This window comes from Seriola dumerili, unplaced genomic scaffold (genome assembly GCF_002260705.1).
Source record: "Seriola dumerili isolate Sdu_G_001 unplaced genomic scaffold, Sdu_1.0 BDQW01000242.1, whole genome shotgun sequence".
In the NCBI taxonomy this organism is placed as follows: domain Eukaryota; kingdom Metazoa; phylum Chordata; class Actinopteri; order Carangiformes; family Carangidae; genus Seriola; species Seriola dumerili.
In genome coordinates, this window is record NW_019174497.1 from 1,366,485 (window position 1) to 1,383,527 (window position 17,043).

Sequence of the window (17,043 nt, forward strand, 5' to 3'; positions counted from 1 at the left end):
GTGTGTGTGTGTGTGTGTGTGTGTCTGTGTGTGTGTCTGTGTGTGTGCGCGCGCGCGCGTGTGTGTGTGGGAAAGTGTTCACACCCCCACCATGCGGCAGCGATGGTGAGCTGCTTTTATTAACCCTCTCCTGTCCTGCCAAGTCCAACAAGCGTAGAGAAGGTGGTAAAACTACATTTACTCAAGTACTCTACGTGTACTCTGTTGCTGTACTCTACTGTATTTCCCTTTAGTGCCTCATTGTACTTCTATATCATTACATATCAAAAGGAAATACTGTACTTTCCACTCCACTACCATTATATGACACCTTTAGTTAATAGTTCATTTACTAGTTCATTTACAACAGTCAATACGTATAGCAGAAATTTTTGATCGCTTAAGTGATTCACTGAGTAATGGACAATTATTTGATGGTTCCAGTTTCTTAAATGTGAGGTTGTGCAGCCTTTCGTTCTACTTATTTTTAAGAATACTGAGGTTTGGACATGCATTGTAAAGGCATCACTTTAGGCTCTGAGTAACTGTGAAGGGCATTTCTCTCTATTTTCAGAATCTTTGCAAACAATCGATTGATTCATTGAGAAATTAATCAGGAGAGAAATAGTGAAAGTAATCACTAGTTGCAGTCCTATAGGTAACCCTAGCCACAACCCTAGGGTTAGGAAGGTAAGGGACTTTTTAAATGTTCTTAACATTCACAATCTCCAAGTGCCCGTGCCCCTCGTAGAACTCTCTAGAGTGCTGCGTTTTAACCCAAACCTAACCCTTGCTCCACCATGATATAATATATACTAGTCTAAAGGTCGCAGAGGCCATTTTTCTGCATTGACGACTACTTTCATTTTCCTGATTATACATAGTTTTACTTAAGCAGCACTTTCAATGCATGACTTGTACTTGCACTAATGGAACAGTATTTATTTACTGTGTAGTATTAGTACTTGTAGTTAAGTAAATTACCTGAATACTCCCTCCAGCACTACACACAGGTGTATTTCCATGTTATAACATATAATTACTTCCTCCTCTGTTTCCTTTGTCATCACTAAAAATCAGACATTTTGATGTGAAAAATAATCATCATACAGAGAGCTATTTCTAACAGGCATGGCTTTGTATCTCTTCAGTGTAGTATAGTGTAATTGTTGATTCCATCACAGGCACACTATCAGTCCTAGTAGTATTATAGAAACATTATTAACAGCCTGTGGAAGTCAAATGTTGGCATTATCATGCATACTATCTCCTGATTATAGTTTTTTTTATCTTATGATCACATTAACAGTTTGGATTATGGTTAGATTATCCAAAGTTTTTTGTGATCATGAGAAAAAATGTTTGCCTATCGAGTCTACTGAAAAATAATACAAATCAGACCAGAACTGGTTTTATTCCCTTGTATGTTGATCATAAAAAGGTGCTGGTTAAACTTGACAAGATGTTTTACTCTGCCTTTTAAATGATCCTTTGTGAGCCACTCAAAAATACTGTTTACCACCATGCCCTAAGAAATAAACCAGGACTCAATATATTAAGTGGAAAGTATGGGGAGAATGCATACACACAGAGACACATGGGAGCTTTTTGCCTATAAACAAACTCAACCACACATACATTTCCTGTGCCTCACAATCCCCCTTTTCACCGTTTGCCCAGTGTGTGTGTGTGTGTGTGTGTGTGTGTGTGAGGAGTGGGGAAGCTAGAATATGTGGTAGGCTACACTTGGTACATTCATTTAAATTCCCTGAAAATATCTTTGTGGAGACCTGAAGATGATCATGTTGTGACATGTTCAACACCTACCAAACAGAAAACACTAAACAAAGGGTGAGATTACATAACTGCCCTTTAGTTTCTTTGTTGAGACATGTCAGAACAAAGTTGTAGATTCTATTTTGTTGATGCATTTTGTTGTATTTCACGGGACATTTTGCTGAAAGCTCTCCACTTTCAAGGTTACTACAGGTAAGCTGAGGGGACTCTATTAAAGGCTGCTCTAGGCTGTCGGCTATCAAATCAATGCGTGTATAAAATGAAAGCCTCCCTCTTGCTGCTGGGCACCAATGATACAACAAGTTTAAAGCCTTTCCCAAGTTCAGCTCACAGAGAAAACATAAGTGGAGTCACACTGGATGCTTTGACTAGAAAGTTGTTTTCCACCTTATGTATCTCGTTATGCAGGTTGGGAATTTATGGCATCTCAGTATGTCTGAAGCAAGTGATTTGTCAGTTTTTATTAATTTATTGCCTTCAAAATGAGTGCGAGAGATGAGCATGTCATTATTCTGGTAGACATTTGAGGCTCCATGTTGTTGCTTAATATGCAATATATTTTACAGAAGAAATCACTACATCTCTACATTATCATTACATTTTGCATTGATTTGAAGTTGTGGGCTAGTGTTTGGCAGGAAGAGTGTTCATTCTAAGACTGGAACAATTAGTCAGTTGTTTAATTGGTTGACAGGCAGAAAATTAATCAGATTCTATTTTAATAATCGATTAATTACTTTGGTCCATTTTCAATCAAACCTTCCACACAACCTCTGGGTCCAATGATAGGATTTGCTGCTTATATTATATGCTGCCATATGTGGCTAAATCACAGTGAGCTTTAAGTTGTGATTGTGAAAATTTGTGATTTAAAAAAAACAAAACAATCCACAAATCTACGTTTCTATCAAAAGGAAAACACGGAACAAAGTAGATTGCACCGCTTTTGAAGTCTTCAAAATAAACAAAAGTGTTCTTTATTTCAAACTATATGTGGAAATTCATAACAATTCATTTTTGAGGTACAGTATAGCACATATATACATAAAAACACAATGCTACAACTTCAAACAGTTTGACCTGGTATACTAGCCACAACAGTACAATATATTTTGGAACTACATCAGAGGGAACAAATAGCTCAACTTACCATTCCTCTAAAATTTCAAGGACACAATTTACCAATGCAAAATCTGGACTAATTTGTCAGAGAACCAGAAAGATGAAAGAGCCATTTCTTTGCCTCCCTCCTGCTGCCAGTCCCCCTGAAACTGCCCATCTCTCCTAAAATAACCTGCTTACAGACCTTTGAACATTTCACAAAGCTGATGATTTGAGGCCTGTAGTATCGACGGAAATGGAATGACATTTTTCTTGAACTCCATAATTACCATGCTAGACAGGACAGAGTGGTAGGTTGGGGCACACGATGTCACTCAGGAGAGTTGCATCTAATTAAACACTGGAAAAAGGATAATTACTACTTTTTAGGAGTATGGGAGACCTCACCCATGTTTCACGTTCCCTATCTGAACCGAAAGCTCACCCAAGTAACAAACACATCTGCCTTCAGCGCTGGACTTGTATCTGGAAACCCACAATCACTGTGACCTCAAGACCACTCCCTTCTGGAGCAGGACTCGACATGGTCATTTGCAACAATATGGACCACCTTTGGATGATGCTTTTAGTATGAGTACTTTAGTATGTTCCTTGTTCAACTCAAAATAATGTTTGAAGTTAAATTTACAAAATGAATGAACTATCTTTAGACTGTCTTTTTGACTGGCCGTGGGTGCTGAAGGGTATGAGAGCTGCAGAGGTCAGAGTTAGCATTGCTAGCACAACTCTAAAACTGAGCCGTGATGTCACCGACCTGAGGGCAGCCCATGAATTGGGAGGTAGACAATGTTTTGAACAAATTGATTGGGTGAAAACTGTCAAATGATGGGTTATGTCTGTTTTAAAGCGCAGAGTTTAACTACCTTAAAAATCAGCTTTTCCTTTTCAGGCTTTTCATTTTTGGCTAATACATCCATCCATCCCCATTACCATCTTTATCAGTTTTTCATTCTAGCTGGTGGCTTGCTACACAGTTTGAGCCATTTCTTTTGGTGGATTATATTGCATGCAGGACATCAAAACACAAATGTCACTTGAAAAGGTACAAAATAAGACACGGCAAGAGAAAGATCAAACTTTGAAAATCATTCAACTAATATTGAACAAGTTCCCTGTTCGGTTCACAAGAACACCACATAATAGTAAATAATTTTATTTACATATATACAAGAAGTAGGATGCAGTGTTGATGACTGTTCTTTTAAGTAGTTTTAAGGCAAGACTAAGGATATGGTATATGTAAAAAACTGTGCTACATCACTAAAGAGGAACCAGGTCAGGTTTGTTTACCCTGCACACCGACATGCTCGGCTTGTGACACAAGCTATACAGTAAAGGTCAGAATGTTAAAATACTTTCTATAAGATCACTCGGGCTAAAGTCCTGCCTAACAGTGCACACACACCAAGAGGAGAACGATGCGCATTCATCAACATTATGTGTATTAACGTCAGAAGTGTAAATATTCTGTACAAAACAATTCCTATTCACTTTGGTAGAACCTCATGACTGATACCTCAGGAATAAAAAACTCAATGTGTCCCTGAAAAAATGTTTTAATTCAGCATTTCATTTTGGGTAGCCTAAATCTGAAAATGATTGATGGGCATGATTGGGAGTATAAACTGACCTTGAGGAGCTTCCTCAGTGTGCTGGAACAAGAAAGCTTTCAGCAGTGTAAGAAAAGGGTTTTTGTAATTCATCCAGCATTTAGCTTATCTGACTGCCCCTGAATCTAGCACAGTTGATGCTTTTGCCATTCAGTGTGTTCACTGGAGAGCTGTCAGAGAAGCATGCAAGAGCACAGATATCCAGGCTTCACTTTGGCATACATACAGTTTGAGTTAAGCATCAACAGCATCAAACAGGTAATGAATTATAGCACAAACTCTTGGTCCTTGAGTATGATTAAGAAGCGGTGTCAAGATGCAATGTTGTATCAAACAGGTAATACTAAATACTGAATCTGGAAACCATGTAGCTGTACATTAACAACATAGTCAGATGTTTGAAATTACTCCGTACTGTACATATGAAATCATAGAACTAGGTGACACAAGAACGCAATGCACTACTGCTAGTTCCTTCTTTATAATAATAGCACTCAGCACTGCACAAAGGAGGAATGTGTGTCAAGAGGGGCTTGACCTCACAGCCCAGTGAAAGAGTAATTCACTTTAACTATGAGGTTTCTTGTTCTTGTTGTAGAGTCTGGAATGTGAGACTATGCTCATATGTTGAATACTGGGGGTTGCAATAGGTTAGGTCCCTCGGAAAGGGGCAGGGGGCATCCATTGGCAAGCCCCAGTCAAATAATAATCCAAACCTCCTGACCCCACATTTGTTATCTGTGCTCAGCTGTCCCCACTCTGGAAGTATCACACAGGCAGCTCAGATTTTCTTCGGTTTACGGCCCAGATGGTAGTAGTAAGCCATAGTGACCACCAGGAAAAGCACTCGACTGAGGAGGAGGAGCATGGCAGCGTTGGGCAGGATCCCAATCTCTATTAAGGTGATGGATGTCACTGAAACCACAGAGCAACATTCAGTGCTTAAAATATATATGTTTTTTTTTCATCATAAGAAAAAAGGCACAGTGCACAAAGTTTGGAACATTTGCAAAGTGGATCTTAAAGGATTGGTTCACATTTCTCTAAATCTGTCTTCAAACAATTCTCACATACCCATATGTGCATTGAAAGAGTTATTGTTTACAGCCATTGTCTGTCTGTGTGAAGGTGCCTTTAGACTGTGCAACAACAACGATCATGTAAGACCATTACATGTCACACTGTGCAAGATTGATCTAATGTAATCTCAGTCTCAATCTGTGCCAGACTACAATATCAGTTTTAGGCATGTCGGATTGTGCAATGAGTGTGTGGTGAATTGAGGAGCCATGATGTAAATGGACAAAAGTCGAATCAAGTCAGTTTATTCATGGAGCACATTTGAAAACAAGAAAGGGATTACAACCAGGAGGAATGGTTATACTGTTTCAATGAACATATGGGCATGTACGTATTTTTATTTGAAAAAAGCCTTAAATAAAATGCAAGGCTGTGATTCCACTTTCTCAACACAAGAGGGCAGTATCAATACATAGGTACAAAGCGCACTGGCAAAATCAATTCTGACCAAGGGATTGTTTCAACTCAACAAAAGTAGGGCTCTGGTGCTGTGACTCTAACAGCTAGGGGCAACTAGACATAACTAGAACTGTAGAATGATGTGTTGGAAAAGTGTAATCACCTAGAAACTGGACAGCAAAGTAGCAGGCTTCACTGAGCAGAGTCCACTGAATGATGATCTTCTCTGCTGTGTACAGACCATTCCACATGATGAGGGCCAGGCCTGGAAAAGGATGTGATAAAAGGGAATTTATAGGCTCAGGGGCATGGGAATGAAAACTGAAAAAAACAGAGGCAGCTTGGCAAAAAAAAGACATTAAACAGCAACTCCACCAACAAAACTACTCAGAGAACAATAAACTTGCAGCTGTAGTTAAACAGTGATCTACAACATGTACACATGGTGATAATTGGCCTATTGATTCTGCTGAATGCGCCGACTAATTGATTCTGATAAAAGCCTGTGCTAAATCATTTAATTCCCTGCCATTCTTCCAGTTCATTTCCCTGTATTTCACTCCACCCACACACCCACACACCCGCACACACACACACACCCAGTGGGGCTGTGGAAATGAGCTTGGGTGGGCAGAAAGGTGGGAGGGCTGATGGACTGTATCCTCTCCCTGCCAGGTTCCATCTGTGTGGCAGATGAGACCCCAACCTTAGTCCCTTTTACTGCTCCTTGTCTCATAAGACATCACCTTTTTTCTTGGCTAATCCCTGCAGCCCTGCTGACATTCAAAATAAAGAAGCCAGTCTTTTGTTGGCCTTTTAAGATTGAATGCTGGTTCATTCATATCTTCCTCCACAGTGCCATGTGTTTAAGGTTGTATCTCTCTCTTTTATCTCTCTTCAGGCAATGCAGTAATCATAGAGAGTTATTTTTTGATTTGCTGAGATTTTACATTAAGATTCAGCTAGATATGCATACAATGTGTTAGAGCACAGTATGTGATTTCTCATGTCCTGTGATGAAGGAGGAAGACAGCATGTTAAACAGATTAAATATTTGGTGTTCTTATGTCTATATAAGATCTAGTTGGTGATGTTCTGACATATGTCAGACTTATGTCATGCCTGACTTAGCTGAAAATGACAACATGGCAGAATTTACTGAATATATGCTAAGCCTTTGCTCTCACCCTTCACTTTCATCTTACTTTCCCTGCTAACTTTCCCATCAAGGAACAACCTGTGTGCTACCTGCCTCTGTCAAAGGCAAGTTGTGCCTCTTCACAGAGCCATCATAAACCCTGTAATCACTAACTGAGTGACAGACTCACCAACTTGCCTGACAGTCACAAACTAAGGCCATTAAAATTAGAGCCCGACTGATATTGGATTTTTGGGGCCAATACCGATAATTAGGGAGTGAAAAAGTTCTGATATATATAATTTCTCTGTAATTGGGGAGCAAAGCACAAATGTCATGATGGCGTACCTGGCATGTTTACAAGCATCGATTACCTCTTGTAGATGGCGTGACACGAAAGAGCAAAAAAGACTCAATTTAAAGCATGACTGAGTGAGTGAGCTGTATAATTTTAATGTAATACAGTGCGTCCTCTCAGATCAGACACACACACACACACACACACACACACACACACACACACACACACACACACACACACACACACACACACACACACAGTACATCCACTGTCCACTGTCCTGCCATCCCCCACTGTGTTCCCACTGGATTTAGGCCTGATATATGAGGCCACTGGAGCTGCTGCTGTGAGTATTCTGGAGAATTGGTCTCTGTACCCCTGCCATGCCCTCATAGTGAACTGTAGATACACAGAACTGAATCAAATTACACGGGCTCTGTTCGTACCCTAAAGGAATGATGTTGCAGCAGGAAGAGAGCTTTTTGTACATTATCTGAATGCTTATGAACTGTAATGAATACAATAGAAAGCATTATCACAGAGAGACCAACAGTACACCAGAGTATATTTTTAGTAAGTATATAAAGAAATATTAAAACACTGTGTGTCAGCACCATTACAGCACTGTGAATGTACTATTTCATTACTAGCTGTATACTTGCTATACTGCAGCTATGTATGAGGGAGCATGAATAGCTTTATGCATTTCTTGTCCGTGTGTTTTTCTTGCATCTTAGAAATGAAGACTTACTGAGCAGTGCTCCTCCATAAAGGCGAACAGAGATGCTTGTCATGGAGAGCTCCTCCTCAAAAACAACCTCATATAGCTGGTTGGGAAACACCAGGGCCTGTGTAGGAAAACAAAAGCACAACACAGCTCTGTCACATCAACACAACAGGATTCTGTCTTCCCCAAATGCCCCATAATAGTCCTAAAATGCAGCAGAATTCACAACATATTCCTGTTTGGGAATTAGAGTCACTGTGCATGCCCTGAACACTGAGGATATTGAGCATTTAGGTGATATGGCTGACAAAGATGAAGCTGTGTCTTGTCTGTCACTACACTGCTGGGTTTATATCATGATTTTATAAAACTTTCTAAAATGAATGCTTTTTCTCCCTCCTAACTGTGCAATCTCTTTACAGAGACTATACAGAATTAATAGTTATGAAGGTGTAACAACTTCTTCACTCTGCTGATAATTTAAGTAACACTCACCATCACAGCCATAACTGTGAAACCCACTGCAGAGATTAGTATCCACACCCTAAGAAGAAAGACATTACATGACATACTTCATATCCTTCCTGCAACCAATACTATAATGATTGTACATTTGTTTTCTCAGAGTTTACACGATGTTGAACTTCACAGGAAGTGATACACACATGCTCAAACACAGTGTGCTGTGTTAACTGTGAGATGTTCTGAGCAGCTGAAATCTCACCTCAGCCCGATAGGTTCTCGTACCGCAAACTTCATCTCATTTCCAAGCATCTGACTGATCTGTGAGCGAACAAGAACATGTCAAAAGGGTTAGGGTTGAAAAGGAAATGAGTTATGAGAAGGGAACTGTAATTTTAACAGATATTTATCATGACAACTTCCAACATAGTGCCACATGACCAAGAATAAAGTACTGTACATGGAGGTGTACTTAATGTTGCTAACACATCTTTAGCAAGCTACTGGAAAGAAGCACATTAAACAAAGCAGTGGAGAGAAAAGAAGAGTGTCAGAGAAGGATCTATTAAGGTGTTAATTAGAGACTGTAAATGTCTTCACCTCCTTAATCACCCCCTGAAGACTAAGAGCATATGCCATAACATCTTGCAGTGAACTATGGATGAATCCAACTACCATGGCTATGGCAGAAGAAAAAACATATTTTCTATAAATTAACTTCATCTTAGCAACATGAGAACAACGCAACATGCAATTTATAATCCTGAAAGCCTGAAGAAAACAGTGGGAGAACATTTTGACAAATTGAAAGCAGTGTGTGCCACACCATCTCTGAGTAACCAATTGTTCATTCCAGTTGAATACAAAGACAGATAACAGTTAATATTTCATGAGATGCCATACAGAATGAATGTTATCACACAGCAATATTGAGAAGACACGCCCAAGTGTTTCCCTGGTAATATCATATATTCATGATGGAATATGCATTTAAGAGGAATTATAGGTCCTTTAAACTCCTATCTATCACCTTAGTCAACAAGTTCCAAGACCGAGTATACTGCATGTACATCTGTATGTGCAGTGTATGTCTGTAAATAAAGTAGAAGGTTCAGAGGGGGAGCATTTAGCATGCTACTGGAGGGACATGGGCTTAGAAATGCTGACAAATTCAGATTCAGACTGATAATACAAAAGGACAGGGAGGTAAAAAACTGTCCCAGACAAACCACACAGAGAGCAAGTGAATAAAAATGCCTAAACAGGCAGTAACCCACAGAAAAATTACAACTGTTGGCTGACTGTGAAGTTAAATTCCTTCATCCAAAGCCTCCGGGTCCTATCATTGCACTAACAACAATTATTTCCCTTCATCATTAAGCATCTCTTCCCTCAAAACTGTTCTTATGTTGCAGTCAGAAATAGCATCACTGAAACTAAAAATATACTGAAGCATGAAAACCACTAAGGCAGAGAAGAATGATTTCCTGGTTTGCAGTGTTTATAGGGAACTCACTATCAATTGGAGAGTAGTTTTCTGCTTGATAAGGTGGTGAAATGTCAGAGTGAATGAAACAAAATCATTCATATATCAGTCATATACTACAAAAATCAGGACAGGGGTTTTCAGTGGTTTTGCCTTTTTACTTTTGCACCAGGTAAATGTGACTGAGCAGCTGCAACGTTTTCAGAAATGACCCATGCATTTATGAATATTATAAATTATGACTATAACAATGAGAGCCAGTTACACATACAGTGTATCACATGCCATCCTATATGCTTTTTTTGTAATATTTTTTTTTCTCTCTCTCTCTTGCAGAGGGCTGGGATTACTAGCATTCATGGATGCTCAGTGTAACAATATCATGATGATATGATCTTATCATGCTATTTTTTTTACAACAAAATTAGTTTGTTGAAAGTTTTGTTTTACATATAGGAATTTGCACTTATGTAATTCAAAACAGTGGAACACAGGTCATAACTTTGAACATCAGTTTCATAATAATGTTTGAAATGTGATTCTGCTCACATTTCACATATTGTGATGTTTATTGATACTAGAAAGTACCCTTATTGATGATGTGATAATAACACCATCCCTACTCTCAGAGCGCATTGAGTGAGATTAGATTCTTAAACAGTTCCTGTTGCACATGGCTGCAGCTGGCTTTGATCATCTCAGAGCAGAACCCCTTAAGAAAAGACTAAAAGCTAAAAAATATTAAGCTGAAGAATTTCAGACTGGACCTGTTACATCCCTCCATGCACTGCAGGCTGAAGAGCCTGTACATGAATCCGGCTGTGCCAGCTATGATCATGTGACCATGTGATTCAGCCTTCCTGTGCCATGGTTTCAGCGGCTGTTTTTGACAGGAACACATAAATATTCATGACTGGCATGAGAAATACTCAAAGGGAACTGAGCGTCAACTGATGGCACAGGTCTGGCTTGGGGGTGGAATAGGGCGGAAGGGAGTTGGGAAGAGATGGAGAAACAGGAAAGGGAAGAAATACACAATGCTGTTTGTGGAGAGAGACGCTTAATCACAGCCGCTATAATGACCTGGCTTTGTTATCAATCACTAAGTCAGCTACATTCAGTAAACAAGGAACAACTTTTCTGCCAGAGCGCATGAAAAATATTCAGGATCTGTTATCCACCAACCTAAAATCTGTCATGTGAGTATGTACACTGCCCATCTAATGGATGCTGTAAGTTTGCATAGTCACATTCAGTAGATAGTGATCACTATTTCATACGTCCCAGTGGTAATCCTCTGAGACACAAAATATTCACAAAACATTGCTGTATGTCTTATTTATGAATGCCTGAGCTCACGCTGTCAGAGCTTGGTTGTTGCAACATGACCTTAGCACTAAAGTATTGCACTAGTGCCTTAAAGAGGCTGTCATTAATACCAGGAGCAATAGAGGCAATACCTCTAGCAAAGCTGTATTCGCACACTGTGGCACTAATACAAAGCCTCTCACATACTGAAGTATAAGTAATGGGGACTATATTCTTATCCTGAAGCAGTAAAAGAAGCAGGAAGAGACAGTCTGTGGACCACAGGAGCACTTCCCTCCTTTGTTTACAGGAACCACAGGGATAAAGTCAACTGTTTCCCCCTCCATACCAACTCCTGCTGTGCAGCTAACCTTACATTTTGATCCCATGGGCCTCTTTACCACAAGCACTTGTGGCGAGGATAAATGGAACAACTCAAGTAACAGCACAATGAAGGAGAGCAAGTGAACAATTGAACTGTATGAGCAACAATTTCATTTCTAAATTAGGGTCAATGTCACGGTTAAATAGGGAAACCCACTTTTCAAATCAGCACATACAATAGGCCACATTAGGCAAAGCATTGTGTTACTGTACTCTGCATTTTTACAATCATTACAGTAAGTGCCTAACCTGCAGAATCTTCCTCAAATCAAATAAGCGGTTATTCTTCTCTCTTTATCTTTACATGTATGTCTCCATCACAGCGCACTATGAAAGGGATCTAAGTGGCAGATGTCTGGGTTAAGCTCCTTGCTAAAACATTAAGAGAGAAAACAAACACTCTGGAGGGCTGAGAAAAGGGAGCAGACATTTCATCACAAGCTATCAGCCACCACCGTATGCCTGCACCCTTCTGTTCTGTTCCCTGCTCTCACTTGCTTGATTAATATTTCAGTGACGAACAGTTTGCTCTGCCTATGCTCATTTTAACGCTATCTGTTTTTTTTTTTTAAATCTGTGGAATCTTGATATTTTAGCCCTCTGAAATAGAACAGGAAATTATTGTCAGTTTACAACTGTGCTGCGCAACATGCATGGATATAACAGGTGTTTTTGTGTCTACTGGTATGAACCAGCATGTGTGCTGTTGTGTTTTGGTGTACACATCACTGTACACTGTCCATATGAATGTGCAAATGCATGCTAGGCAGGAATATAATGCATGAGATGCAAGAGGCAGCAAGGCTCCCAAGGGAGCTGGTCACATCTCTGTGGAACTACAGGAGCTCATGAGATAACGTGATCTAGATTCACTGAAGCGAATTGAGCAAATGCACACAATGGGACACTATGAGAGTGATGAGCCAATTAGCAACCCATTGTGGCTTTTAAAAGGAATCCATAGCTCTTCTCAAGGTTAATGAATGCATCTGTGGTTGAGTGCCATTCTTGCTTAGCATTGTAGCAATATTATTCATTTGACTGATAATAGTTTAACACATATGCTTACTTTTATAACTAAGCTGTTTGTTGCACTAATGCCTTTGTTTTCTGCATTACTTCCCATTACGGAATAAAAATGACTGGAATGTGTTCATGTGAAGTAATCTGACCTTTGAGCGGTGTACTTCGCCATCATCATCCTCGCCACCCACTCCAAGGATCTTCCGGCTCTTAAGACGGCTTATCAAGTCTGTCTGACTGTGCTTCTTCATCAGAGGAGGGTGAGGTTTAGATGCCATGGTGCACACACCTGACAAAGATATGCAAAGAGAGGTACAGAGTTACTGAGGTATTGTTAGAGGGGATAAGTTAATAAATGTAATAGAGAAAAAGAGGGGAAAAGGATGGGGGAAAAAAGAAAAATTGAAGATAGTAGTTTTGAGTTTCCATTTTCCATTATGTAAAAAACATCAGTTGAGTATTACTTCTGTTACTATCGCTCTCTCCAAAGAAGACACGTCTCTACAGCACAGGCAGAAAGAGGTATCTACCAATCTACAAATAACCCCCCTGAGGACTTGACTTATGCAACACGATTACATAACACGGGTCTAGCAAATACAAACACATGAAACCTTCCTTTTAAGTCAGACAGGAAGCAGGAGGCAGATGTCCTGTAGGTCTGCTGGGAAGCCAACAGACGCAGGTGCCTGCGCCAATGCATGTGAGAGTGAGACACACACACACACACACACACACACACACACACACACGGAGGTGGGGTTTGTGAAGACTGAGGGTCTCACTTCCCTTATCGATCAAGCTCCACTGACAACATGTGACTCAGTAAGTGGAAGGTGGTTTTGATGTCAGATTGTATTGTCTACAGAACAGCATGCTGTAACCTTGGCTTCAGACATATCTATGTCTAACTTGAAATGGCTCCTCAGTGGCCCTTTTGACAATGATTTCATCGTCTACTTTCTTTTCATTTCTGTCAGTTTCTTGCTTTAAGCTGTCAGCACTTATTTTTATCCCCACTGTTGTGATTCAAACAGACTAAAGCAACATTGTGCTCAGCCAGCCAGCTTTGATAGTTTTTCAAGTGATTAAGATACGTATTTCATAACAGAGGAATTATGAAAAAAAGAGTTCATAAAACTAGAAATATTTCTAAATGACAAACATTTATTTCCAACTAATTTGTATTTTAACTGTGTTAATGCACAGTGCCTGTTGATTCAAAGAGGAGAAGCAGAAGTTAAATCAAGGGAGAACATCATCGACTCAATAATGTAACATCCACCACAGCTGGAGGGAAAAAGGCATGCACAAACAAGTGTACACACAAATACACAATGGGACGGCCTGTCTAAAAATTGATGGCTATTCCACAGGGCAATTCTCTAGAGGAGTAAAACAAGAGCAATTATTGAACCACTGTCCTAAGGATGAGGACAGTAACTCGAACAGAGAACTCTGTCCCCAGGAAAGGAAAAAAAAAAAAATCAGTTCAAACAGGAAACAACACAAAGTGCTCAGTTTTCAAACTGGAAGTGTATAATCAAGGTTAGAGGCACAAGGCAAGCTTTGAGTAAATATAAACAAATACTGGTCTTCTTACAGAGGCTAAACTGCAAAAGAGAACACACTGTAAGCAAATGTACATTGAGTAGACAATATCATGAACACCGATACATGCTAACACTCCAATAAAAAAGCCCAGCAACAAATATTATGCGAAATATATTCTATGTTAGTAGACAAGAGTTGTTTTAGCTATATTAGAATTTTTGAGGCTGTATAGTTTTATTGGATGATTTATTGGAATTTGTTTTGAAACAACAAGTCAATTGTCAGTTTAACTAATCATAATTTCTCCAACTGACAAATCAATGTAGTTAGTTATCCAGTAAAAAATACCAAGCACTTGCTGGTTTCAGCAACTCAAATGTGATGATTGGCTGCTTTTATCTTTCATGTCACTGTACATTTTATACCTTTGGACTGCTGGTGAGACAAAATTAACAACTTAAGGATATCACCCATTAAATAATAAGTTACATAACAAGCTTAATTGATAATTTAAATAAGCTGTGGCCTAATACTTTGTTGTTCTTTCAACAACTTCCTGCCACCTCATGTGTTTGGGAGGGACAGACAGGTGGAAACTAGAAAGTCTGCTAATCCGAGTACAGATTTCTATAAATATGTACATGAATACAGTTATTTAAGTTTCAATATTTTAAACAAGTTACACAATTTTACCAGCTATACAGTGTGCAGCTTTTAACTCCAATAGTTCCATGTGCAAATAAAGAATAAGCACAGCTTTTATTTTACATCTTTTTTTTTTTTACAAACCAAAGCACTTCGTAACATGCTGAAAACTTTGTTGTTTTTTTTCACCTACAATCATTTCAGCAACACCTTTCTTCATCTTTGCCAATTGTAAAGTTTGATGGAAAAATCCACGAGACGTGTTAGCTTGATTTTTTATGCTCAGTGAATCAGCACACTCACAGAGTGATTGTGATGAGACGTTTGCCTCAGGCTAAATTATGTTATGAAATGGACTGTCTATCAGATTAGTCACAAAAAGCAAACTTTACTAGTTTCCAAGCAGTAAAATCAAATGTACCACGGTGGTCTGGTTGCTTTACACTGCATCCTTTGTAATGTTATTATTACATATGCATACATTGCTATAATCAAGGCTGAAATTATATATTTTTCAGACCTACTGTCTACCTTCAAATCCTTACTCATTTCATGCTGATAAGTGACCAACTGTACTCTACACCCTCCCCATTCAGAGAAAAGTAAACAGGCAATCATTCTTCCCTGCTTTTATCACCACATCTCTGGGCTGTCTAAAAACATGCACTGCATAACATCCCTATAAATTATGCAAAACTACAGCAAAGACATTGTGGTCCCATGAATTTTGATCTGTTCCACCACCATGACCCAATCAAAATCTGTGATAAAGCAGTACAACACACCGCACCGAATGCTTTGGTAAAGCATATATTTCTCCCACATGCTTAAATACCCTTGCATTTCCTTACCAGTGCTCCTTGACTTGCCAGAGTAATGCTGATGCAGTTGCCTAGCAACTGTCAATGGACCAATGGCTTATTCATTACTGGAAGCACCTTTCATGATTGAAACTACCTTTCATTCTGAGAGCCAGTGATACTGCTCTGTCGTAGGTGACATTTTAAGATAAATCAAGAGACTTTGATTGGTATTCAGTCAACTTGAGTAGAGACATGCTGTCGTAATGAGTGGCTTCTTGTCAGAATAAAAGACTTTAAGACCTTACTCTTTTAAGTTCAAAAGCAGATACATGTTTGGTAAATTGTTGTCATTTTCAACTACTCTTAAGTTAGTGACATCTCTTTACATGTCATCTCAGTACTTCAGCATGGCAACATACATATTTACTTGAGTTGTGAACCAGAACACATCAAGCCTGATGATGAAAAAGGGGTAAGACGCTAAGATGAGAACAAGGTATGACTTGTCTAAAACTAATTTGTTGCTTTTCTCAGTTTTATATCTCTGTAAACTGAATATGTTGGTCAGTTTAAACAAGACATTTGAAGAAGTAACTTCGACGTCAAAAATTTTGACGGGCATTTTGAGTGTTTGTTTTATAGATGAAATAAATTATCAAGAAAATAATCTTAAGATTAATCAATAATGAAACAGTCATTTGTTGCAGCCCTAAATTAAAGTTACTACAGTATAAAACTAACCCTAGTGATGAGACCATAAGACTGCAAAGTGAAAGCAAAAATCTCAATATGAAAAGGACTTTTGATTTAACTGCTAATATCCAGAAATGGCTCCAGAGCACTTCTTACCAAAATAAGAAACAGACAACTTAAACATTCAACAATCAGTGCTATGTTATAATAGGGATCATTTTCAAGAAGACATAAATATTCCTGGAGCAACTATTTAATAATGAAATCCTATTTTGTCCCAGGAAATCCTATTTCCCACTTTACGTGTATATTAGTTGGAAAAATTCAAAGATTTGGTAAATTAAACCCCCCAGACTAAAATAGAGCACACCCACTCAACACATTTCAGCAACTGACGGTGTTTAATTCCTTGCTCTCATGCACATCAACAAACACAGTTCTAAGTAAAAAGACAGATTCCTCAAAAGCATTGCATCTGTGATGATGACATGCATAAAAACATCCACGAGGATTTTCAAAAAAAAAAAAAAGA

The 17,043-nt window shown here is 38.9% G+C and overlaps 1 protein-coding gene across 1 annotated transcript in view; it reads right to left on the reverse strand.

Moving 5' to 3' along the window:
- Positions 1–2,722: 2,722 nt before the first annotated feature.
- The window catches only part of tp53i11 (tumor protein p53 inducible protein 11), a 33,157-nt gene continuing 18,836 nt past the window's right edge, over positions 2,723–17,043 (reverse strand). The window contains exons 3-8 of the mRNA XM_022756396.1: positions 12,966–13,105; positions 8,878–8,936; positions 8,649–8,697; positions 8,178–8,274; positions 6,151–6,252; positions 2,723–5,423 (exon numbers count right to left, since the gene is read on the reverse strand). Of these exons, the coding sequence (XP_022612117.1) occupies positions 5,290–5,423; positions 6,151–6,252; positions 8,178–8,274; positions 8,649–8,697; positions 8,878–8,936; positions 12,966–13,094 (570 nt within the window). The 5' untranslated portion in view covers positions 13,095–13,105 and the 3' untranslated portion in view covers positions 2,723–5,289. The remainder of the gene's footprint in view (positions 5,424–6,150; positions 6,253–8,177; positions 8,275–8,648; positions 8,698–8,877; positions 8,937–12,965; positions 13,106–17,043) is intronic.